This window comes from Papaver somniferum, unplaced genomic scaffold, assembly GCF_003573695.1.
Source record: "Papaver somniferum cultivar HN1 unplaced genomic scaffold, ASM357369v1 unplaced-scaffold_117, whole genome shotgun sequence".
NCBI lineage: Eukaryota > Viridiplantae > Streptophyta > Magnoliopsida > Ranunculales > Papaveraceae > Papaver > Papaver somniferum.
In genome coordinates, this window is record NW_020620714.1 from 338,802 (window position 1) to 364,481 (window position 25,680).

Here is a 25,680-nt window from a genome sequence, read left to right on the forward strand (position 1 = left end):
AGTTTTTTTCATGAAGAATTAGAGTAGGGTCTCTCATAAGTTGAATTAGGGTTTCTTAATTAAAGAATTATTTCAAAGTGGATTTAATGATGTAGAAGATGAACTGAGGACTAAGTTTAGGTGATTGAGGAACGGGATGAATTTAAGGTTGAATTTGAAGTTGTGATTGATGAACTGAATTTAGGGTTCGTATGTTCTTCCCAAAATTAGAATTAGGGTTTGTAGGAAAAGTCACAGATATAAACGATTGATTTGAAGTGGGTTAACCTGAATTAGAGTATGGTGTTGAAGAATAACTTAAATTTGAGGATAAGGGTTTAATTCTGTTTTAGTGAAGGATTGTTGGAAGTTGGATGTGCTGAACTGCCAGATAAGGGAGGAGATTGTGATGGATTTCTCGAATAAAATCATCTAGGGGTAATTGTTCTTCTTAGATTGTGAACCTTTTTTCACGAGCATCGTGAAACTAGGAATTGGGATAACCCTAAACTTCTCACTTCCAACATCAAATGCAATTATTACGTCGGGGATCAGTAGGAACATAGTCTCTAATAAGTCCAATATCTGAGTTAAAAAGGTCTTCCCCACGGCTCATCAGCTTGTTTCTCCAATATATGGTATCATTTGCATGCACGATGGAGGCACCACCTCATTAATTTTAATTAAGTTGGTCTCATTAAGAGTCACACTGATCCTTGGCCATTTAGTGTCACGACCCAGGGTCAATGCCTCCCAACTTGCATAAGAGTCGCTATGACAAAAGCAGAAAAATTTATGTACCTTCTTCTCTGGATCAAACCCAATTTGATATATCTGTTTGAATTACTCTCTATGTTTAATTGATTATTTTCACTAAAACATTTATCCTTTTCTTCGGATAGTAATGTTGATTTCATCCATGTCACTTCTCCTGTACTGACATTGTATATCATAAAAGCTGTTGTTTCCCAGTGTAGGAAACAATTATCATCGGTTATCTGCTTAACATTATGAATGATAACTTTATCCTCGATAGATAAGTTTGCTGAAAAAATACGCTGAGTTAGCATGTTATTTTGTTTCCGTTGGGGCAGTGGAGTAATGCAGAGGAGATTCAGACGTGATTTCGAACGGATAGAGTGTAGATGAATGAAGTGTTGATCCTGTGTAATCAACGAAAGCCAATGTTTGCATACTGACTTGAACCGTAAGAGTGATTTCGCCGGAAGTCTGCTTAGAATCTCTGTTTCTATGCCCTCATCTAGATAACATGGGAAACTAACTGAAGTCGCATCTTCAGAAAACTTTAAGGATAACAAGGAGTTACTGATCATGTTGATATCCTCCTCCCTTCTTATTTTTTTGTTTGATGAGCGGTCGTAATTAATGCCATTTGGACCCCTTAGAGGTTCCAACCAGGGAGCTCGGAGGTCCCAAAAACGCATAGTTTCTCCTCCAAAAATGACCTCACCTGTTGGGGAACGCATTAGATATTTACCTAAACCGGTCATAAGATTTCCTGAAAAACTTATCAAGGGAATTATGGACTCATTTCTTTTAACTTTAAGTCTCATACATACAATTTTAAGATTATGAGGATAATATCAAATAATATATGGATTTTTATAACAAAAAAGTTCTGTGAATCCAATTTTTTTAAATAAGTTATTAAACACACACAAAATTACATAGATCCAAAATTTGTAATCTCATAAAAATATAAACAGCCTGTGAGTTATAACCCCAAATATGTCATTATTTATCCGTAAAAAACTCATCAAAATAAAAGTAACATAAAAACTCCGAAAAAACAAAAGTAACCTAAAAACCCCAAATAATTTGATAAAATCAATTTTGGTTTCATCATAAAATTTGATGAAACCAATTTTAAAATTTAAAATTTTTATATCAATTATGTTTAACATAGAGTTTAAATAGATCCCAACATTTAAACGGGATTTTTATATCAAGTTTGGTCACCTTAAATTTTTACGACTTGTTGTGAAATATAAATTTATCGTAAATTCTCAAAGCAAACCCACTGCAAGGTAAACCCCCCCCCATGTCAACTATCAAAGAAAGAAACGATGACACAGTAAGGGCCAGTTTGGCACATAGGCCCTTATTGAGGGCCACTTTCCCAAATATTCACGCCCTATACTAAAAAAATCCCAATATTCTCTTCTTCTTCTCTTGTTTGAGTTTCTGCTTCTCTCTCTACTCTCTCCATCCCCAAAAAATCATCAATTTTCAAAATCAAATCTAGGGTTTCCTGTAAATCTGATTGAATTTCTCCCACCATCAATAAATTTCAACCAATTTTGTTTTTTCAAAAAAAAAAAAAAAAAAAAGTTTCAATCTCTTTTCATATGAGAGATTTCTAGAGAAGAAGAAGAAGATCCAATCAATGTATAAAGACAGTAGAGGTGGTGGTGGATCCTCAAGATCAGAAATAAGTATTGATAGAAAGAAAATTAATGATGCTTTAGATAAACATCTTGAGAAATCATCTCCAGCATCAACTTCCAAAAACAACAGAACAACAATTCCTTCTTCTTCTTCTGGTAAACAACAGCAACAACAAAAAATTGATGATAGGACAGCAGCAGCTTCCTTCCTTAAGAAGAATAACAGCAACAACACTAACAACAACAAGTGTTCTGATGTTGGTAACTCGCTCCCTTTACTCCTTTCGATTTTATTGTATGATTTTGTATCTGGGTTTTCGATTTTGTAGCCGGGTTTTTGATTTTGTGATTATTAGCTTAATTTTTATCAAGATCAGAATGTTTTGGTGTTTTGGGGCTCGCCTAGGCGCGCCTCGAGGCGAATTTATTGGTACTGTGTTTATTTGATATCAGTAGATTGTGCTTCTGAGTTTACTGTTGGTGTTGGGGAGTTGGTAATTTGTTTAATGGTGGTGTTGGAGAGATAGATGTTGGGAGTTGGTAATTTGTTTATTAATGGTGTTTGTAATTTGCAGAGGAATCGGAATCAGATAGTGAAGAGTCAGATGTTAGTGGTTCTGAAGGGGATGACACATCTTGGATATCATGGTTTTGTAATTTGAGAGGGAATGAATTTTTCTGCGAAGTGGACGATGAGTATATTCAAGATGATTTTAATCTTTGCGGATTGAGCAGCCAAGTTCCTTATTACGAATATGCGCTTGACTTGATATTGGATGTTGAAACCTCTCATGGTAAGAACTGCTCCTTTGAAATTTCATGTTTTATGTGTTGGTCCTATAGCTGCATGAATTACAAAATATCCTGAGATTTTAACACTTGTAACCTATTTGTATGGAACTTTGTAAGTGCTACATTTACTTCCTGTAGAGTTACACTTCGGTTGTGAGAAGTCATATCGTTAGCCGTGCAATGCCTTATAGAGGACACCGAAGTGGGTTATACTTGTCGCAGGGGAAAGTAGTCTGTATGCATGTTTATCTCTGGTTAGATTTATTAGGTGCGCACAACAAACAAACCTCTTGTTTTCTTGACTCCCAACCATAGGAGCAAAAACAAAAAAGGCGGCGAGTGGGAGGAGCGACCAACCCGGATGTTCACGAACTCGGAACTAAGGGACTCACTTTCTAGCCTAGTGAACCTAGCCTCTTCTTTTAAGAGATATAACTGTCACATTTGCCAATTAGATACGAGACAGAACACAATAAATGTTTATACGATCCAAAACTAAAGGAACAACAGTCTAGATTTCAACAAGCTTCTTCAACTTGTTAATATTCTAATGTTTTGTTGCACGAGACTTTTCTTGGTTATATCTTGTTGCCTTATTGATCATACAACTCAAGCTTGCCCATTACCCCAAATCATAACTAAGAGTGGTACTTCAATTGGTTAATGCATGATTTTACTGATATGAGTTTCTGCTGTATATCTTTTTTGGATGTGTTGGAATTTTTTGAATCCTAGTAATAGCTGCTTATGTTTGTGATGTTTGAATCCTATTCGTTTCAATTGGTAACCAGAAGATTTGTTTCCTTGTGACATACCCAGGTGATATGTTCACTGAAGAACAAAATGAGTTGGTTGAATCTGCAGCAGAGATGCTGTATGGTCTGATCCATGTCCGATACATATTAACCACTAAAGGGATGACTGCTATGGTGAGAACTTGGTCGCCTTTCTTTTGTTTTCCCTCAAACCCTTTCTTTTATAATTATTTTTAGTTTATAGTTAGAACTATGATGATTACTTAAAGCGACGCCACCTACCGTCTTATTCAGATGGACAAGTATAAGAACTATGACTTCGGGAGATGCCCAAGAGTTTATTGCTGTGGACAACCGTGCCTTCCAGTTGGACAATCAGACATTCCTCGGTCAAGTACAGTGAAGATCTACTGTCCCAAGTGCGAAGATATATACTATCCCAGATCCAAGTATCAAGGCAGTATCCTAACATTTTATTTGGTTAATTAGTTCTCTGGCTACATCCATCAAATGCTTCTCATTAGTATATCAACTGTGTTAGTTCTGCATGATTTTACTTGAGTTCAGTTAGATTTATTTTCATATACGCTGGGGAATGTTTGGGTTGAAGTTTTCCTTTCCCCGTGTCCATTCTGCAAGGCAGTATGCTACTTGATTCAGTACGAGTCAGTTGTGCACATATTTAATTGCCTATTGTATGTTATGGTAAAATTTGAGTTTGCTTACTATGGTAGGGGCTCTCATGACTGGATGGTGGGATGCAGCGTCCTCCACCGGCCCCAGCATTTCAGATGATACTCGTGCAGTTGTTCTTGCTTTGATGTATATGTCACATGCCACATGCTCATCCTTGTTCGTACATTACAGCTTGATTTTACTTCATTATGCAAAACTTTTCTTTAACTTGACATAGACATTGACGGGGCTTATTTTGGGACTACATTTCCTCATTTATTCTTGATGACGTACGGACACCTGAAGCCGCAAAAGGCATCTCAAAGCTATGTTCCAAGAGTATTTGGCTTTAAGCTTCACAAGCAATGAGCAGGAGTAGTTCAGCTATGCTATGTTCCAGTATCCCACCATTATAATTCTACTGTTGCTCACTGCGGTCATGGTTCTTACTTACTCAGGTAGGGTTCAGAAATACCTCAAAAATTTGCAATTGGCTTCGCCTATTTTAGATGTTATTGGAAAATATTTGAAAAAGTGATTGAACCTACTTGTCGAACCGAATACATCGAAAGCAAAACCCAAAAAGAAAAAGAAAAAAAAAAGAGAAAACCACTTGTTGAACTGTAAGTTCCTTTACTATAGCCTTTCATTGAGAGCATATGTAATTTTCCTTTTGCTTTTTGTTCAAAAGTGTTCGAAGTGCCCTCTTGTATTGTTTGGTTATGTACTTTGTTTAGATTATTTTTCCCCTTCTACTCTTTATGATTATAAAGCTGAGATTGTTACGCCCCTTACTTCTTCAATAGATGAAGCATTCTGAAATTCAGATAAAGGCATGTTGCTGTTATATACTTGTGCTGTCATTCCTCAGATTGCACATGATTCCATGTTATGTAGATTTTCAATCTCCATATATTTTTCTTTTATTAAAGCAGGTGTTTCATCAATGGAAATTGGGTTTGTGAAGTCAAAAAGGTTAGGGTTATGTTGATCACTCCATTATGTGCATGAAGTAGTTATTTAGATTTTTTGATAGATGAATGTGTGGTTTGTTGGTCACTCCATATAAGAATGGTTCTTTTGTCACTCAAGATTCTGCCACTTTCTGTATATGAGACTGACCACATACCACCCTATGACTCTTTCGGACTCGATGACAGTATCTATTGAACTGAATGCCGCGACAATCGTGTCTGCTGTTGTTACATCAGATAGAATAAGAAGCAATGGCATTTTGTGATTGCGGTGGAAGAAAATTCTAACCATGTGTGATTGTGGTGGAAGAAAATGTAAATTCAAACTAAGCAATGGCATTAGAGCACTTCCTATGGTATGAACAAACTCAAAGTTTGTTCATTTTGCTCCCACTATGAAATGAACAAACATGGAAAATGGATGTTCAAACCAACAAATCTGTTGGTTTGAACATCGAGTCGGAACAATCAGCGCGCGTTTGTTGTAATGATGGACGTCATTTCTTCGAACGCTGGCGCTCGAAAGAAAAACACAAACGTTTCTATAACCAGCGCACTTTTGGCTAAAACGCCCGCGTCAGTGTTAAAAGTGCCAGCACCAACCGCTCAATCTGAACGGCTGTAAAACCCTTTGATCCAACGGCTACATTTTCTTAAATCTATAAATAATCCTCATTTCAACTCTAAATTCACACATTCTACACATTCTTCCCTCTCAAATCATCTACAAAAATGCTTCCCAGAGTTCGTTCTGTTAGATACAATAAAGAAGATGATTTAGCTATTTGCAGAGCCTACGTTTTTCAAACACAAGATGTTCCCCCCATCGGTAGGAATGTATCACAATCGACGTTCTGGCAGAAAGTTTTTGAAATGTTCGCTGCTGAAACAATGAACATAAGTGGGCGTGATTCTCACGGATTGCAGCATCATTTTAGTGTAATTAGTATGAATGTATTGGAGTTTGTCGCTCAACTAATGGAGAATCACAAAAATAAGCTCAACGGTGAAGCCGAACATGAAGTGTTGCCCAGAACTCTAGCGATGTGGCCATCATCTCACCGCGATCGTCAGTTCGAATTCCATGCTTGTTTCAACACTCTTAGGGTGCTCATCAAATACGATCCCTACATCGCTCTAGGAATTCCACCACCCGCCGAGAACTGACGCCTCCTATGTAGTAGTTGTTTTAATCTGATGTATTTCTTTTGTTCTCATGTATGGTGTGGTTGTTCCATGAAGTATGTTTTAATTTATGAATTTGATGGTGCTATGTTTAATCAAAGAAAAATTTAAATTACTTGATATTGATGGTTTTAGATAATCGTAATAACACAAAATAAACAACAAATTAAATAACATAATACCATAGAGAATCGATTTGTCCTACAACTTCAATCAGCCCACTCCACCAAAAACACCTGGGACATTCCCATAAATGCCTTCCATAACAATGACATTTATGTTAATATGTGAATATATAAGGTTCACTATGTAAGTATTAATTTGATGTCCCCTTTTTAACCTTCAATACATATGTATAGTAGTGGTTGGTATTTAAGGTCATATTAGTAATATCAAGGTTACACCAAACTATTTTGTCCTTTTATAACCAACCAAAATCATAACGTATTACATATGTATAGTAGTGCTTGTTACGCCTCCTATGTCCTTTTAGCTAAGAATCGTGGGGAAACACAGACATTCTTCGTGGAAAAATCATATAACGCATATTACAGACATAAGCAAACATCGTATATGCAATTACAATATATATTCATACAGATAGTAGAAGCACATCATACTCATAAGAAAATAAAATAAAAACTCAGTGATTATAAGAAGGTTACAGAGTTTCCACCTGATTTTGTAACAAGCAATGCCTACCTTGAAATACGTAATTCTTTCGAGCCTCACAATTGACTCGAGTGATATGATTATAAAAATGTGCACATATTTGATTTCCTATTGGATTCTATGGTAAACTTTAGTTTGCTAAGTCTTTGGTAGGGCCTTTCTTGACTGGATGGTGGGGTGCAGTGTCCTCCACCGGCCCTAGCATTTTAGATGGTACTCGTGCAGTTGTTCTTGCTTTGATGTATATGTCAAATGCTCGTCCTTGTTGATACATTACTGTTTGATTTTACTGCATTATGCAAAAATTTTCTTTCACTTGACATAGACATTGACGGAGATTTTTTGGGACCACATTTCCTCATTTATTCTTGATGACGCACGGACACCTGAAGCCGCAAAAGGCATCTCAAAGCTACCATCCAAGAATATTTAGCTTCAAGATTCACAAGCAATGAACAAGAGCAGTTCGGATATGCTATGGTTGACTTCCAGTATCAGACCTTTACATTCTGTTGTTGCTCACTGTGGTCATACTCAGGTAGAGTTCAGGAATATCTCAAAAAATTGCAATTGGCTTCGTGTTGTAGGCTTTTAACCCATGGATGTGCGGCCAAATATAATATCTAAGGTTTACTTCCTACATGTATATATATGATATTGTTCCATGTAACCCGATGACGTTGATCAATGAAAACATCTCTTTTCCTCTTTACTTCCTATATGTTTTCCACTACAAAGCGTTATCAAGCACGAGCTCATCCGCCACAAAGAAAGAACCGCAGAGATTTATTTTTGTATTTTTTTGGGTTATCATTGAATCACGAATATATACTTCAAAGAAAAGTTGGGGTTGTTAATCAGTTTATTATTCCTTGCGATCATAAGCTACATCCTGAAAAAAAAGTTGGGTTTGTTGACCTTTTTTTTATTATATTCTTTCAAAAAGCATAAGGTGTAGCGCCCTCAAAGCTAACAGCTGACTAATCCAAGAGATTAGCTAAATAAGAGGCACTAAAAACTAAATCATTTACTTAAACATTCAATTAAGAAATATGCTACAAAACTTAACCCAAAGCTAGCCCCGCTCAGAAATATATATATACAAGGACTTCTCTCAAATGATACATATATACAATAGTCATTTGGTTTATAAATACAATAAACATAATAAAAATTAACCAACTAACGAAATAAACCCTTGAAGCTTTCGCTGCGCAACTCTGATTTGTCTCTGAAACTGAAAGTGGCAATGGGTGAGCACGTCATCCGTTAAAGGGGTGCCCCGTAGGAATAACATTTAACTTTCAAGTACTTATCAAAATGATTTGGAAACAATTCATGTTTTCCCACAACAATAAAACACAACCAATTCACAGTAATAAATAATCATGTATATGGAACTAACTCCTTCTTCAAACAATGTACTGTATTGAGCGTCGACCAATTCCTTACACACCCTATTAGTTTATACTGGTGTCGACCAATTCCTAATACACCTAATACGCATAAAATCTCGAATTCATGTAAATATAAATGAAGGAGAAGTATCTTATATACCACGCATGGAAATTCTTATTTCCAAATAGGTGTCGACCAATTCCTTACACACCTATCGTTTTCCTAATAGGTGTCGACCAATTCCTTACACACCTATTAGGCATACAAACGGGAATTCTTATTTCCCAAACAATTCATAAATACAAACAAAGCATTACAATTCCTTTCCAAGCAATCGAAAGATTAAAAGAATCAATAGTACTTTCAGAATTTAAAAAAAAAAAACAATGCATGGAATACACAATCAGTTAATGCATGAATTTGTTAAACATAAACTTCAGTAGTATAAAACAACAATAATCACAAAAGAGTTAAATGTATTCCCACCTCTTTTGATGACAATCCACGCGTACCTCTAGATCCACGGTCCACCGGTTCATCCTTCGAATCGATCGTTGTTAATTGACTAACTATTAATCATATAAGCACTCTAAGAATCTAGCCAAAAGGCTCACAAGAATCATACAAGTCTTTCTAATGATTCTAGGCCCATTTAAGGTTCTACATATTTTATTCATTTATATTTAGCATATCTAAGGTTTACTAATTGAATTGGGTTGATTCCACAGTCCATTAGGTAAGTCTTATGAATATCTACAACTTTGTAGAAAGAATCTAAGGCTAATTCAGACATAAATGATCCAAAATATCTAACTAAGTATACATGGCACTAAGACCAAGTCTACTAGACTTAGCCCATTACACAAGTATTGACCCAGTAACGGTCACTGATGGTCAAATGGTTGAACTAACAGTCTGATAGACGCATTTATGTGTCTAATATATCTTAATTGTATATATTGTTAGTGCTCGAATTTGTACTTATTTGGTTATTTTATTTATTTGTAGGTATTTTTGGAAAAATAAGGCTTTGCGGCGAAATTAGCTAAAAATACGGCATTTGGACCTCCGTAGATAACATCCCGGAAGCACCACAGAAATATCCCGGAGGAACCCCGAAAAAGTGCTGAAAACATCCCAGAAAAATTACTATAGGCACCCAAGTTTTGGTTATTTCTACCCCAAGAATTTCTATTTCAGCCCCAAATTGCTAAAGGGACACCAGAACTGGATAGGGGACATTCTTTCTCAAATTCAAATCTTTGTTTTTGGCGGGAAAAAGAATTATCACGCATGCAGATTTATGGATGGATTTTTGATCGATCTATGAAGAGATTCAATTGCCGAAATCGATTGGTATGGACTCTAATGGACTTAACAGGGATGCTATGGGCAATTTCCTCGATCCAATTGGCTGGATAAGCCGTGAGAGGGGATCAGAGTTAAACAGGGGAGTTAAGGTTTATCGGGTCCTGTTTGAGTCGGATTAGGAATTCCAGCGTGACCAAGAGTTTCTGAAGATGTGATATATCTTATAAAGAGTTTGATAGAAGTTGGGGACTCATAGAGCCGCGTGAAGAAAGTTTACAGGGAGAATCCCGTAACTTACGGGTGAAGAGAAAAAAAAAGAGATAAACCCAAATATTGGGGAGATTTAGTCGAGCTATGGAGTATATATAGGATGATATGAGTCCCAGAGAAGGTTATCAAAAGTTTGGGGAAGGTTTGGGACGCAGAGGAGCGAAGAAGAAGGATTAACATCAATTCCCACCTGCTGCTGCTGCCATTAGAGGACTTTGAAGAACACGAAGAACGGACTGCACAGAGCAGTCTTATTTTATGCAGTCAACAGCGGCAGCGGTGTGTCGTTGTTTTACTGCAGTTCTCTGATATCGTTTCTTTCTGGACGTATTTTTTCGGTCACAGAACCACTGTTTTATAACTTTTGACTCTTTTGATCACACTTTCATCTTTGAATTAATATTTTGGGTGTATGATTAATATGAATAGCTAAACCCCATTACTGGTATGATGGAGGAAACCATTCTTTATGCATGAGTAATTCTATTTAATTCTTTTATGACTATTTGCACTATTATGAGTTGATTTATGATTTTTCTTGATTATTTGTGATTTTATCTGATGATGTATGCTTAGTATAGGAACTCTTGATGCATCATGCTTATGATTTACATCTAATACTTTACAAAATCTATTTTTGGCAAAGTAAGAGTCGATATTTGTTATCAATATAAGTTTTAATTGTCTAGAATTAATAATTGAATCACATGAGTATAAGAATTGGTGAAATCCTGAGTCCCAGTATCTCTTGATCCTGTGACAAATTTCTGTATATATCTTTATTTTTAAATCTTTACAAGTCCGAGCAACGAACTCTTATTTACCGCATTAAAATTACTACAACACAGTCAACGTCAAGTCAAAGGTCAAAGTCCAGGGTAAATGGTTAAGGTCAAGTCAACTGAGTCGACCCAGGTCAGGATCTATAACTTAGTGAGTCAACACCAATTCATCTCAGTCAGATGGACTAAGTTAGCTAGAGTCAGATCCTGACTAGGCTGAATGCACAAGGCCAAAACACTTGCACAGGCCAGAGCCATTGCTCGGGCCAAGGAAAAGCTACTGTACAATCATTGTGCAACACCAAAACTCTTAACTCTACAACTCTAGCACAATTTCAGTTTCAAACTAATAAAACATCAATAGAATCCTTCAAACAAACTTCAAATAGAATTACCAAAGGTAATACAACCTACCTACAGTAGCAGTTACCAGCTTTGCCTTAGAGAGATTCAACTCAAACATTCATCTAACCTACATTCCTGTAACTCAGGAGAAAACACATAAACAACATAAATAATACCACTGCAACTTCAGTTCTAGTAATACTGCCACCTACCTATACTAATACTCTTATCTGCACCACGGTGCAGTTGAACTCAACTTCTAAAATTTCAATAACAACTCCAAAATTTTGTACACCTAAATAATACCACTGCAACTTCAGTTCTAGTACTTATACTGAACCATCACCTGCAATCTCAATAAACAACAACAACATATACAATTCATCATTTGAATCCACTTCTCTCTGTAATAATACTTAAACCTAATAACCATTATGTTCCTAGTTCTATCTGTAATGTCTCAGCTTCTAACATCATTACCACTAAGTTCTTTTATTGTAACCATCCGAGCTAAACAAACTCTGCAAAGCCTTAAGCATCCATCTATAGCCACCATCACCAGCTGCAAATAAAAAAACTCCCAGTTCTTCCCTGCACAAAAAACCACTACCATATCCTCTTATATGTCTAGTACATACTACCTGCACCACTAACTGTAACACAGTCATGCACATCCATCACTACATCCATCTAAAATCCATATTCATTCACCTCTTGAATACCAGTTACATATAGCATTTAACCACTATTATCAATTCAACTTACAACAACACCAACACCTTAGCCACAACCATATTCTACACCAACTTCAGACAACCAACATCTTCTCATGATAATCACAGTTCCATTATACAAATATCTCAATCTTAACTTCATTGCAATATTCAATAACAACTCATAACTCAAAACTCAATAATGAAAGTAAATAACATTACAGAGTTTGCTAAGAAGAACAATTACCTCTAGATGATTTTATTCGAGAAATCCATCACAATCTCCTCCCTTATCTGGCAGTTCAGCACATCCAACTTCCAACAATCCTTCACTAAAAAAGAATTAAACCATTATCCTCAAATTCAAGTTATTCTTCAACACCATACTCTAATTCAGGTTAACCCACTTCAAATCAATCGTTTATATCCTCAATTTCATCATCTGTGACTTTTCCTACAAACCCTAATTGTAATTTGGGGAAGAACATACGAATCCTAAATTCAGTTCATCAATCACAACTTGCCCGGGAGTGCATGCAAATGGTACCATATATTGGAGAAACAAGCTGATGAGCCGTGGGGAAGACCTTTTTAACTCAGATACTGGACTTAGAGACTATGTTCCTACTGAAACCTACGTAATAATTGAATTTGATGTTGGAAGTGAGAAGTTCAGGGTTATCCCAATTCCTAGTTTCATCCTTGACGATGCTCGTGAAAATAGGTTCAGTGGCCCTATCGCTATGTTAATACTGGGCGGATTCATAAATCTAATATATCAAATGAGTGTTCGCATTTTTAAGGTATGGATGTTAGACGATGATGGGGTCGAAAAAAGATTAGAGAATTCTCGAGGAAAAGGAAGTAGTAACTGGAGCGCATAAAGTATTATACTACCTTTTGATTTTGATATTTGTTTTTTCGGTTTTCATGGAGTTGCAACAAATGCTGATAAGATCTTTTTAAGATTTAATGTAATGGTCCACATGCATTATAACTTTGGTCTTGTGAACAAGACATATTTATCATGCTTTTATGAATGCATCTGTTTTAGTGTAGAATATGTAAGGACAAAGAAGGTTGACATGTATCTCTTTCCTTGGGTCATATATTGACCAAGCTTAGAGAGAGAATGTAAGAACTTTTATTTTAATGAAATCAAAGAGATAGAGAGGAAATACTTTCCCCATCTCCATTTCAAACAAAATCAAAAAACAATCAAATATAATCAAACCCAAATCCAAAAATTGGTATCAGAGCATAGATCAAGTGAATCTGATCTTGGAGAGTAAAAAAAAAATCAATTTCTACCCATTAAATTCAAAAATCAGCAACATTCAAACTTTTCAAATTCTAGATCTAGAATAGTAAAAACCAAATTTCTTCAATCAATCTTCAACAAAATTAATGGCAAGTAGTAGTAACTCAAGTCTATACATTCAACAACCTTCAATACCACTTTTCCATGGAGAAAATTATGATTTTTAGGCAATCAAAATGAAGACCTTGTTCATGTCACAAGATGTGTGGCAGATTGTAAAAAATGGGTATAATGAAATTGAAGATACATCAACTCTAGAACAAACCCAAAAGGATACACTCAAGGAGAGTGGGAAGAAGAATTCTAAAACATCCATGTACATCCAACAAGGAGTTGGAAACACTATTCTACCAAGAGTAATCCATTTTCCTACAGCTAAAGATGCTTGGGATATTCTTCAACAAGAGTATGGAGGTAATAAGAAGGTAAGAGAATTAAAATTACATTCATTTAGAAGAGATTTTCATAATCTAAAAATGAATGAGAATGAATGTTTGAATGAGTTTTCTTCAATAGTTGTTGAAGTTGTTAATAATATGTTGATATGTGGTGAGAAGATGGAAGAAAGAAGAATTTTTGAGAAGATATTGATTTGTTTTCCGAAGAAATATGAACCCATTGTGGCGGTTTTAGAAGAGACTAAAGATTTCTCTACATTAAAGTCACAAGAATTATGGGCTTCCTTGAAGGTGTATGAGCAAAGGTTGTCAAGACACTCCGAAAAGTCAATTGAATTGCAGTCCAATCAAAATTGAACTTGAACTTGAAAAATTCAGCATTGAAGAAAAATGAATACAAGGGTGATACTTCATCTAAATTCAAAGGAAATGGAAAATGGAAGAAAGGATGAGCAAATTCCAACAACTACACAAAGAGTGATTCCTCTCAAGTCCCAAGATGCAATTTTTCGAGAAGAATGGTCATTTGGAGAAGAATTGTTGGAACAAAGGAAAACCCCAATGTCATCATTGTAAGAAGTATGAACATTTGGAGAAAGATTGTAGATACAAAGAACATGAAGAACATGCCGGTAGAGCCGAAGAGAAAGAAGAAAAACAATTTTTTTTTATGCTTGTCAAAGTTCTATGGAGACTTCTTAGAGTGAAGTTTGGTTTGTAGATAGTGGTTTTACGACTCATATTTCCGGTTTGAAGAGCTTGTTTGTTGACATTGATACATACATAAACTCCCTAGTGAAGATGGGTGATGGAAATATGGCTCAAGCTAATGGAAGAGGAACCATTTGTGTGCAAACCATAAATGGAGAAAAATACATTAGAGATGTGTTATATGTTCCGGACTTGGCACAAAACTTGCTTAGTGTTGGGAAACTTGTGGAGCTTGGGTATGCGGTTCATTTTGAAGATGGATATTGCACCATTTATGACAAGAAGCACAACAACAAAAGACAAGTAAGGAAGAATATCAAGATGGAGAATAGTAGAAGCTTCCCAATTGTGTTTGAAAAGGAGAAAAATGTTGCATTGAGGATGAAAACCATTGATGAAACATGGTTATGGCATAAAAGACTTGGCCATTTGAATTTCAATGGTCTCAAGGTGCTTTCCAACAAGAACATGGTGCAAGAACTTCCACAACATATCAACCACAAAGATTGAGTATGTGAAGGTTGTGCACTTGGGAAGCAACATCACAAACCATTCCCAAAAGGTGTAGCATGGAGAGCAAAATAAATTTTTGGTTTGGTACGTACCGATGTGTGTGGACCAATGAAGACACCAACTCATGGAGGTTATATATACTTTATCTTATTCATTGATGATCTTAGTCGTATGACTTGGGTGTACTTCATGAGACAAAAGTCCGAAGATTTTAACATCTTCAAGAAGTTCAAGAGCCTTGTTGGAAAGCAAAGTGGTCACTACATCAAATTTTTGTGAAGTGATAGAGGAAAAGAGTACAACAACAAAGAATTTGATAAATTTTGTGAATATGAAGGCTTAGAAAGACAACTAACCGTGAGTTATACTCCTCAAAAAAATGGTGTTTCCGAGAGAAAGCACCAAACCGTGATGGAGATGGCGAAGTCCATGCTTCATGACAAGGGTATGCCTAATGTGTTTTCGGACAAAGATGTCAACACCGCCGTCTACCTGATGAATAGGTGTCCAACAAAAGCCGTATGGGATAAAACTACTTTTGAAGCATGGAGTAGGAGAAAGACATAGGTAAGACATCTCAAAGTTTTTGGTAGTGTGTGTTATTATCAAATTCCAAAGGTGCATAGAACAAATCTTGATGAATCAAGTAAGAATTGTATATTTCTTGGATATAGCCTCCAATCAAAAGGTTATAGGTTGTATAGCATGAAGAACAACACAATGATTACAAGACGTGATGTGTTATTTGATGAAGGAGCTTCATGGAATTGGGAAGAAGGCAAAATTGAAAACACTTAAAAACTTTTGTTTTGATTTTTAACAAATACTTAAAATAAAAACAAAACAACATTGTAGGTATATCAAGAAGAGGATTCATTTCATAAAGGGTGATTACAAGAAGTGAAAGGCCAAAGTCAAGGATGCACAATCAAAAAATATTCCTTTTACAGGATGCACAATCAAAAAATATTCCTTTTACAGGATCATCAGCAAAAAATATCCTTGTTACATGATTACAAAAAGTATAATGATGCCGCGGATCCTACAAAACGCTGCGATCTCTACCTAAGTGGCGGCCCCATCGGCAGGATTATTCCGAAGACTTGATGGGACGCTCCCACCAGAAGAAGGGCCCGAGGAGCTGGGCAAGGCAGAAGGAACGGGACGACGAGGATAGTTCTTCACGAGACCATGTTCATTCCTTAGGCCAAGTTCTATCCTCTCCAGCATCTTGTTCGTCTCCTCAGCCAATTGACAACGAGCCTTGTGTTTAATAACTGTTGTCCGCTCTTGGGCTTGGGATAATAACTAAGATAACCGATTCACTTCTGTAGAAGCAGCACCAACGGCCTCCTCGCGGGTTGCTGCTAAATTCTTGAAGTGATTGGTCTGTTCTTCCTTTTGCGCTAAGGAAGATTGAGCCTTTTCAAGTTTTTCATTTGTGATGCGAAGGCGTCCCTCGAGCTCTGAAAAAGACAACACCACGGAGTTAGCGTAGAAAAAAGACAAGGTCACACTCGATGAAATGGGATTATACCTTCGACACAAGCCGAAGCCTCTTCATACTCATTAACAACCGCATCTCGCGCTTCATCAAGATGATCATATTCCGCGGATAATTTCTTATAGACTAGTTGAAGGTTGGTGAGAGTAAATTGACGGGAATCTAATTCTACCTGCTTCATTGAGTCCATATGACGAAGGTGGTCGACCTCTTTATTTATCTCTGAGACCCCTTGCTGAGTCTGTACATGCACACTTCGAGATTCCTCTCAGACTCAGCATGACGAGCTACGTCGGCACGAGACGCGGAAAGATCATTGCTGAGAGCGTAGACTTCAGCACAAGCATCATCTCTTTCTCTGGCAAGACAGAGCATATTATCCTGGACCCCTGAAAGAGGAATGGATCGAGCCGTCTGTAATTCTTCTTCCAACCGCTGAATCCTAGACTCCAACAAGGAAGTGCGCTCACGGGCTTCCCGCAGATTATCACGGGTCCACAGCAGTGTGCCATTAAATAAAGCACGATCATGGTTATACAGATTTTGCATGTCGACCATCTGAACATGCCGCGCGCGCCATACCTCAGCCCGAGCATCCCATTTGTTAGCTTCACTCTTAATTTTCTCAACCAAATCTCTAATACGAGATTTTTGCCGAACTCTTTCGTTTCGAAGCCATATCAGCTCGGGGACGCCACCCACTGGAGATAGGGTGGGGAGACTCAGACAGAACAACTAAGAGATAAAAGAATGACGACATACGGCGAGGGAAAAGAACCAAACCTGTGAACGTGGAAACTTGGCTACGAGTTTGCTCTAACTCAGCGCGCACTGCAACAAGTTCTGAACGAAGATCAGCCTCTGCTTCACCCAACTTTTCTTTCTCCTTAAGGCTTTTCTTCAGCTCTTCTATTTCCACCTCAGCCGCAGATAATTCCTTTTCTCGATGACGAAGCTTAGCCTCGAGCTTCAGAGATTTCGCTTTGAAGAACTGATACAGCCCGTGGTTGCAATGCTCGCTCCTCATCATCTACACATCAAGATGACAAAACATTATTTTATCGAAGCGTCTGATCGTCACGTAGAAGTATGTACGAAAATTTACCTCCAGCACACGCTGATGCGGAAAGCCATATTGATACCCGTCGGCGATAGCCATCATATCGGCAACGGAAGTAGGAGGCTCCGGCACGAGGGTAGCTTCGGGAACAGTCAACCTTTTTCCCCAGGCTTCAGACACCTGCGCCTTCGAAGACATCTCCATCATGCGACGGGTATACGCGGTTGATTCCTTTTCCCCAGCGACAACAGGAGCGGGATGAGAGACAAACAGAAGATTCTTTTCCTTAAACCAATCCATGATGGCGTCCTCACCCTCAGACGTCGGCGACTGGGGAAGACTATCGGCGGGCGCGTCAACGACATATTTTCCTTTCTCTGACTCGACCCCCTCAGCATGCTCCTCCGCGCCTACATGCACAGCAGGCTCCTCCGCACCAACATCTTCTACAGTAGCATCCCCATTACCATCACCACCAAGAACATCCCAATCATCATTGGGGGAAAGTAAAGAGAAGTCCTCGGGAAAATCGAGGGCTTCGTCAAAGAACTCCCCCGTGGAATACATCCGATCAAAAGAAAATTCTTGAGAAGTGAGAAGGGTATCCGCGACATCACCAGCAGGTACGGAAACATCCCCGATGACAACGTCATCAGCCATCACAACTTTGTTCCTTCCTTCATCACCAGCGTGACCAGTGAAGACCTCTTCTCCGACATTGATAGGGGAGGTACTAGTACGTTCCTCCCCATCTGTAATCTCGTCCTCAGCAAAATCTTCGTTCACTGGACTAGTAACTTCTTCTTGGGCCTCAACCTCGCCCATCACCGTGGTAGAAGACTGCTTCGGCCTAATCTTTTTCTTCTTCAATACCTGAAACCAACACCACAAAAAGAATTATTTTTCCCGTCTGATGGAAGTTCTAAAAAAGAAGCGCAGCTAGAATCTGCGTACCTGAGCAGCTGAGATATTCTTCGGTGGGAGTATAGCACCGGAACCATCCTCCTCGTCTCCCTCTATGACGTCCAGGGCATAAGGAAAATTCATGCCCGCAAAATTCAGACGCCAGGGGCAGAAATCTCCATAGCGAACAGGAGGAGATTCGCGCGGCTTACTATTCTCGGTAGGCCGCCAACCGCGGGGACCGGGAATCCAACCGTAAGCCCACGGACCAACTACCTCGATAACGGTGGCGTGCCACTCGTAGTCATGATCGCGCTTGATCCTCTCTCGCGCGGGGAAGAGTTTCCGACGACTGGACGCCTCCGTGCCAGGAACATACTTCAGCTTGGCATCGCTGACCTCATTTAACAGACGAATCTCGCCTCGAGGAGCAGGGAGATTCCGAAGGCTGACACTCCACGGCTTGCGATTCCTACTATTGACGTAATCACCAAAGGAGTTATTGAAATTCTCAGGAGTATACCATTCCTTCTCCATGGGATTGGGGACGTAACAAGTCATCGACGTTTCCCCCTTACTCCGCAGATAGCATTCCTTCAGGGCGCGGAGATAATTCCCCGATAGTTGGGATACGGAACGGCTATGAGTATTGGTGGAAGAACCCTCACGACTAGCGAGCACGTCGTAGTAGAAGGAATCACCGAATTTGTACAACGGCAGCATCAGACCAGCCTCGAATGCCCCAACCGTCGTTAACAAATGAAATTCATCGAATTCGTACTTGGAAATAAGCTCATACGTAATATCATCCTCAGGGGCATAGAAACGAACCCCGAAGGCTTGAAGCTCATGATTTTCCTTGAATATTTCAAGATCGATATGCTTGAAGGTTACTTTTTTCCTGCTAACAGAGACACTGCGTATTAAGGGAGCAGCCTCATCCTCCTCGGCGGGGCCGGATGAACTAACGAACGCTTCCGAAGCTTTTCTCTTCACGGGGGGATTCTTTGAAGATTCAACCCTAGGAGCTACGCCCTTCATATTCTTCCCTTTAAAAGTTGGAGAAGACCGTAGATGATGCTCGGGCACTAACGAACGTAGAGGAGAAATGTCAAAAGAAACAGCGCGGGGCGGAGCCTGCGTACTCCTAGTATCATCACGAGGACGAGCCATTGAGCGATCAAAGACTCTTCGAGAACCAGACGGAATTATCGGAGGAATCTCTTCCCTAGAGGACGAGGCTTTCGCTCCAGAAGAAACTCGACTCCGACGAACATCATCTTGAGACTCTCGACGCGGAGGAGATCTCGATAACCCAGAATCAGGAGTCTGATAAGTAGGCCGCGGACGGTCAAACATGGCTGCGGAAAGAATAAAATCAAGAACAAGTTACACACAAAAAAAATCACCAAAATCAAAAAACACATCCATAGCAATACAACCACGATAACGTATCAACCCTAAAAGTAGTATACATGCTCAATATTTCACCCTCGAAGTAATGGCTTCCTTAATTTAAGATGAAGAACAGGGGCAAACTAGTATGCAAGCATCAGAAGAAGTTCTTCATCACAAACAAGGAACAACAGTAGCAGAAAATTCACAAGTCAACACAGCATAAAACGGTGGAAATAAAGAAAAGGAAAACTTACCGGCAAAAACAGCAGTAGAAGAAACAAACAGGAGAAGCGGGCGTGGTTAATGCTAAGGTGGAGAGAATTTAAGATCACAGGTGCAATGAAGACTGACAGAAAATTTAATATCACAGGTGCAATGAAGACTGACAGAGAATTTAAGGTCACAGGTTCAATGAAGACAGACAGAAAATTTAAAGGAAGAATGAAAACTGAGAGAGTGTTTAGGAAGAATGAAATTAAATTTTCTTTCTATCCTTAAAATACCCGAAAGAAAGAGAAGGAAATTAAGGGAGGAATGGGAAACGTGCCCGTTACATAAGCAGTTAATGCACGAATAAAAGACGTGCCCAAGTATCTAGGAGAAGTTATTAGGAGTGAGAAGAATATGCGACGATAGTTTTTCTTCAAGGCACCCATTAGTCATTCAAGCCCGAAGAAAAGGGCAAATTGTGTACACATATATCTCACTATCAGACACGTGTATATAAAGAGGTACGTGGAAAGCATGCAGGCCAAAAACATCAAAACATGATGGGTCACGAAACACCAAATAAACCCCGAGGAGTTACTTTATCTCATCCCCAAAAGAGGACCTAAGATCAACGGTGGAGAGAAAGTTAGCTGACACGGACTGACAGGGGCAGAAGACACTTGTCTGACACGAGCAGACCCCTCAACTACCCACATTAAAAACTGTGAGCAGTGTACGTGTCGACCAACCTGTGGGACGAGCGAGGATGCCTCTGCGGGATCAAGGGGGAAACGCAGACCTCCGCGTGATGGACGCAAGGACACAAGAAGATAAGGTTCCAACGGTCTTCAGAGATGGGTCCCACGTTCTAACCTTATAAATACCCAATCTCCACCAAGAGGAAGGGGGATCGAAAAATATCAGGAAGGGAAGGAGAGAGAGAGAGAAATAGCAAGGGTAAGTTAATCCCTTAGAGGAGAGAAACATGTAAACCCCAAAAATCATTCAACTATTCGTGTAACCGTGAAGAACATAGTAGAACAACAAATCCCGTGGATGTAGGCCTTAGTGCTGAACCACGTAAACCTTGGTCTTATTTACATTTCAGTACTTTACATTCATTTAGCTCCGCACGTGTTTGCTTAAATGTTTTGTTTTCCTTAATACTTATATCCCATGCACAAACGCCACGCCTGGAGTTGTTGGAGGAGGCCATGATAAACCCGAAGGTTTTGAGCCAATGAATCAACATCAGGGTACCATCATCATAATCTCTTTAGATGTTAATGATTGATTGTGAGCGTTCGGACCCCCACGTGGTTCGTGTGCCCACAATGGATACCAGACAACTTATATCATAGGATAGCAGGGATTGTACAAGATGAGTACACTGGAATAAGAAGCGCTACCACTTTCTCAACCCACACCACCATGCTTTAGCTAGCTCTATATTAGAGGATTTAAACCGATTTAAACCCTTCCAACAGAAAAGGCCTATTCCGAGAATTCTAAAGGTAAGTAGTAACTATCACTGATTCCACTAACAACAGCCTGCCTTCTAATCCCAACTGCTGTGCTATCCTCGACGAAATCATGGATTAACTATAAATACTTGGAAGTGGAAGATTTTTTTGGTTGCTTCACCCCTATTCTATACAGATGGATGAACCAAAATTTGGGGAAAAAAACGAGATATGGAACCTCTAAAATTATGACTACAACTTACATATTATAACAAGAATTGGAATGGGAAATTACCTCTTTCTTCTTGCATTCCTTGTAAACATCAAAATGCTCCTGACATTTACTCTTATCAGTGCTGAATTCTTCTAAACCTAAATCATGAATTCACCATTAACAGAAATTCTAGCTCCAATAAAAACCACCAAATTAGATATTCTTCAAGAAAAATTAAGGTCTGGGTTTTTCTTTAAACTTCAATTTAAGGAGATTTCAACAGCAATCACAACAAATTTCATCAATTTTTTTTTTAATACTGATCTAACCAGGAAAAAAGAAGAAGTAGTACATACACTTGAGAGAAGCAGAGTACTGAGGATAGCAATTAGAATCAGAGATTCGAGAAGCACTTGGATATGATGATTGAGATGAGGACTCCATGATTTTGCTATGCCCTTTCTTCTTCGATTCAATGAGAAAGAGTTTTACTTTGCTGTCTCCTCTCTATATTGGAAGCTACAGAACAAATTAAAGACATACGTGGTTCCTTCCACGAGTGCTTTGTTAATTATGATTCTTACACTCCCTTTACACACCTACAAAATTATATTGTTCCTAGTTGGGGGTGAGCATGGGCCGGTATGTACCGGTTTTCACCTCATCTACATCCAATCTTTCAAATTTGGCATCGGTATCCAATCCAACATCCAATGGATGCACGGATGAACGGATTGGATGCGGATAATTTAATGGATTTGTGTGAGTTAAAATTTATAATGAAAAAATGTTATATAGATGACTTCTTATGGAACCTACACACCTAAAACTTCTAAAACTATCCATATATTTTCTAGAAAAATATACAAATGCCCATAATTAAACGGATATGGATGTCCAACGGATTTTCAAGGTTGCATCCGGGTCCAATCCGTAATCCGTTGTATTTTAAAAATTCCATCCTTGTCTAACTCATTAACGAACGGTCCGGGAATCCATCCCTCCATATCATTTTATTAGTCTTGATCTTATAGTTTGAGTCCTATTATTGGGGCTTTAAAAGGCCGTATTTTTTTTCGGTTGTATATAGTCATGAAATAGTAATCATAGAATACTTTATTCTGATATTTTTTAGTAATACCTAATCTACTCTCAATTGGAATAGTGTTAATCAAAATGATTAAGCTAACTAATCAGTATTAGTGAATGGATTAGAGTAATCGAATGATTATTTTTTTGAAAATCAAAACTTTATTTTCTTGGATTTTGAAGAAGGATAAAGGGTAATTTTGGTGGAATTTTTTTTGAAAAACTTTGAAGAAAAATGATGAAACCCTTTTTCCACGTCCACCTCGACCAACTTTTCCTAGCTTTGATTGAACATGCTCATTGGAGCGAGTATTTGAGTCCTCGCCAGAAGAAGGAGACCTAGCCCTCTTACTTCTCCTTGATCGGGCCTCTTCATAAGCATATAGACCTCCTTTGTCATGGTTTATTGTGCATTTAACTCGATTCTGGAGTAATCTTTGTTCAGTGACCGTTATATTCTCACCCGAATTAATGTTACGGGTCATGTCCTCGACCACCCAATTAACACGTTCAACCTGTTTTTTCATATCAAATACACAAACTGTAATTATTCATAGATAATTGAAAAGAAAAAAACATATAAAAACATAATTAGCAGTATATGTACTACCATCTCTCTCCAATCACTTTAACAATTTCTTGATGTCGTTGATTTCGAACTCTCTCCCTTCTTGAAGTATTTCCTCGCTTCCGGATCCAAATTTTCCATATAAGGATGAAACCACTCTTAATACCATTCCATGTAGTTCTCATATGCATCGGAAGTGCCATGACAAGCTTCAAGCCCTCTTCTATTCATTTGGTTTACTGCTTCAGAGCGAGCATTCCAATAATCGGTCAACTGTACTTGTTCATAGGTCAACTTGACATCTTTTTCCTTAAATTGGGAGTTGCTTACACTCAGTTTAAAACGAGGGGGGTTCAGGTACTATTTTTTGGACAATACGAATTTGATGGAACATTCTACGAGGATCTAAAGTGATAAACCCAGTTCGATGAAAGAAAGATCGCACTTAGGTCACCACATCAGACAACACTTTATCACCAACTTCATCTTCTCCATCCTCAGCAAGTCTCAAATATGGATCAAAAACCACATTATCGATTTTCAAAGCATCTAAGTTTTCCTCATGTCGACCATTTTCGTCTCTTTAGCCTTGTGTTGGGCCCTCAAAAGGGATATCTTCCTCCTATAGGTGTTTTTAGAGCCCAATTCTTATCCCGAGAAGGCCTCAAGCATTTAAAATGGTCGTAAGCCCATGAATACGAAAAAAAATTTATGACTAAGATATTACACACAAACCAATATAAAAGTTTGTAAAAAAAGCATTTGCTATGTTGAAACAAAAAGATAAGTGTATAAGAACAACAAATCCCACAATTTTTGTTTCATTCCACCTAGAAGCTTTGAAAAGATTGTCCATCACACTAGAAAGGAGAGAGGTGCCCCACGAGTACCTAGGTACGTCGTTTGTTTCCGAATCGAGACTGAGAGTCTTCAACCACTACAAATAACAAGCATTCACGTTATTTCCTGAGAAATGAGGAAAAAGACAGTCCCAAAAGAGTGCAACAAGTAAGGTATAGTTACATGTCTAGATCTTGCTACATCCATCATCATATAGCATTCTTAGGTCCATAATTCTCAAACTTCTCCCTCAGAAGAACCATGTTAATCTTCCTTTCCATTTTAAATGATTCTTGACGTTCATCGGGTACTATGTATTCCCTTTTAGCTCTGGGAAAGGATCCGCCACCTACCTCAAACTATTTTTTCTCTTCAAGTTTATCCCACCCAAGATAATCTTTCGCCAAGACATAAAGCTCTTCAAAAGGAATAGAATTGTTGAAATCCTCAAACTCAACTTTTCCTTCCAAAGCCAAACCGGTCGTAATTTGCTTTGCATCATCCAGAGTGATAGTCATCTCTCCGAACAGGAGTAGAAAAGTCATGGTTTTGGGCCAGAATCTTTTTCTAAACCCACAAACAGACACAACATCATAGGTTTTTTGCAAAGCCTCGATTCTAGACCATAACCCTTAATCTTTTACCAAGAATACCACATCTGCATGCTCTTTATTCAATGAACAAAACTTTTGTTGTTGGTGCTTTAGTTTAGGGACCGCTTTATCGAGAAAGTACAAACAATAAAAGAATTTGGTTGTTACAATTAACAATCCATAATAAAATTAAAATATCATACATTAAATTTGATTTATTACCTTTGCGGTACAAACCCTAACAACCCAGTAATTAAACAAGACGGATCGATATTTTTGACTCACCCTAAGGTCTCCCATTCTTCTTGGCTGATAAAAACAGTATAGCATCAATGATTTGTCTTGCCGAGTCTTTTGGGGATACTCGTTCTTCTCCTTCTTCTCCTCCTTCATCACGCCTTTACCCTGATCAATAGCAGCAAAACTTTTTTCGTCCAAGTTTTCATCTTCAATCACTAAATTTGGTTGTTCCACAACCACATTTAGACTTCCTCCACCTTTATTTCCTCCATCGGTATAACAACTCCACCTTCATTTTCTCCATCAGTGGCAACTCCACCTTCATTTCAACGAGGATAAAAGGAGCAGGTTATGACGAGGCTGGCAGGATAGCATATGATATGCCATACATTCATG

The 25,680-nt window shown here is 38.3% G+C and overlaps 2 protein-coding genes across 2 annotated transcripts; one reads left to right on the forward strand and one right to left on the reverse strand.

The window, feature by feature from the left end:
- Nucleotides 1-2,154: 2,154 nt before the first annotated feature.
- Nucleotides 2,155-5,399, forward strand: LOC113330007 (putative casein kinase II subunit beta-4). Its single transcript, XM_026576859.1, has 5 exons — nucleotides 2,155-2,648; nucleotides 2,963-3,181; nucleotides 3,999-4,108; nucleotides 4,229-4,394; nucleotides 4,848-5,399. The coding sequence occupies exons 1-5, from the start codon at nucleotides 2,387-2,389 to the stop codon at nucleotides 4,976-4,978; spliced, it is 888 nt and encodes a 295-aa protein (XP_026432644.1). The 5' UTR covers nucleotides 2,155-2,386; the 3' UTR covers nucleotides 4,979-5,399.
- Nucleotides 5,400-21,999: 16,600 nt separating this feature from the next.
- Nucleotides 22,000-22,418, reverse strand: LOC113330068 (cytochrome c oxidase-assembly factor COX23, mitochondrial-like). The gene is made up of 2 exons (XM_026576932.1): nucleotides 22,311-22,418; nucleotides 22,000-22,112 (listed from the first exon to the last, which is right to left on the reverse strand). Exons 1-2 carry the CDS (start codon nucleotides 22,396-22,398, stop codon nucleotides 22,000-22,002), a joined length of 201 nt encoding a protein of 66 aa, XP_026432717.1. The 5' UTR covers nucleotides 22,399-22,418.
- Between the last annotated feature and the right edge of the window lie 3,262 nt (nucleotides 22,419-25,680).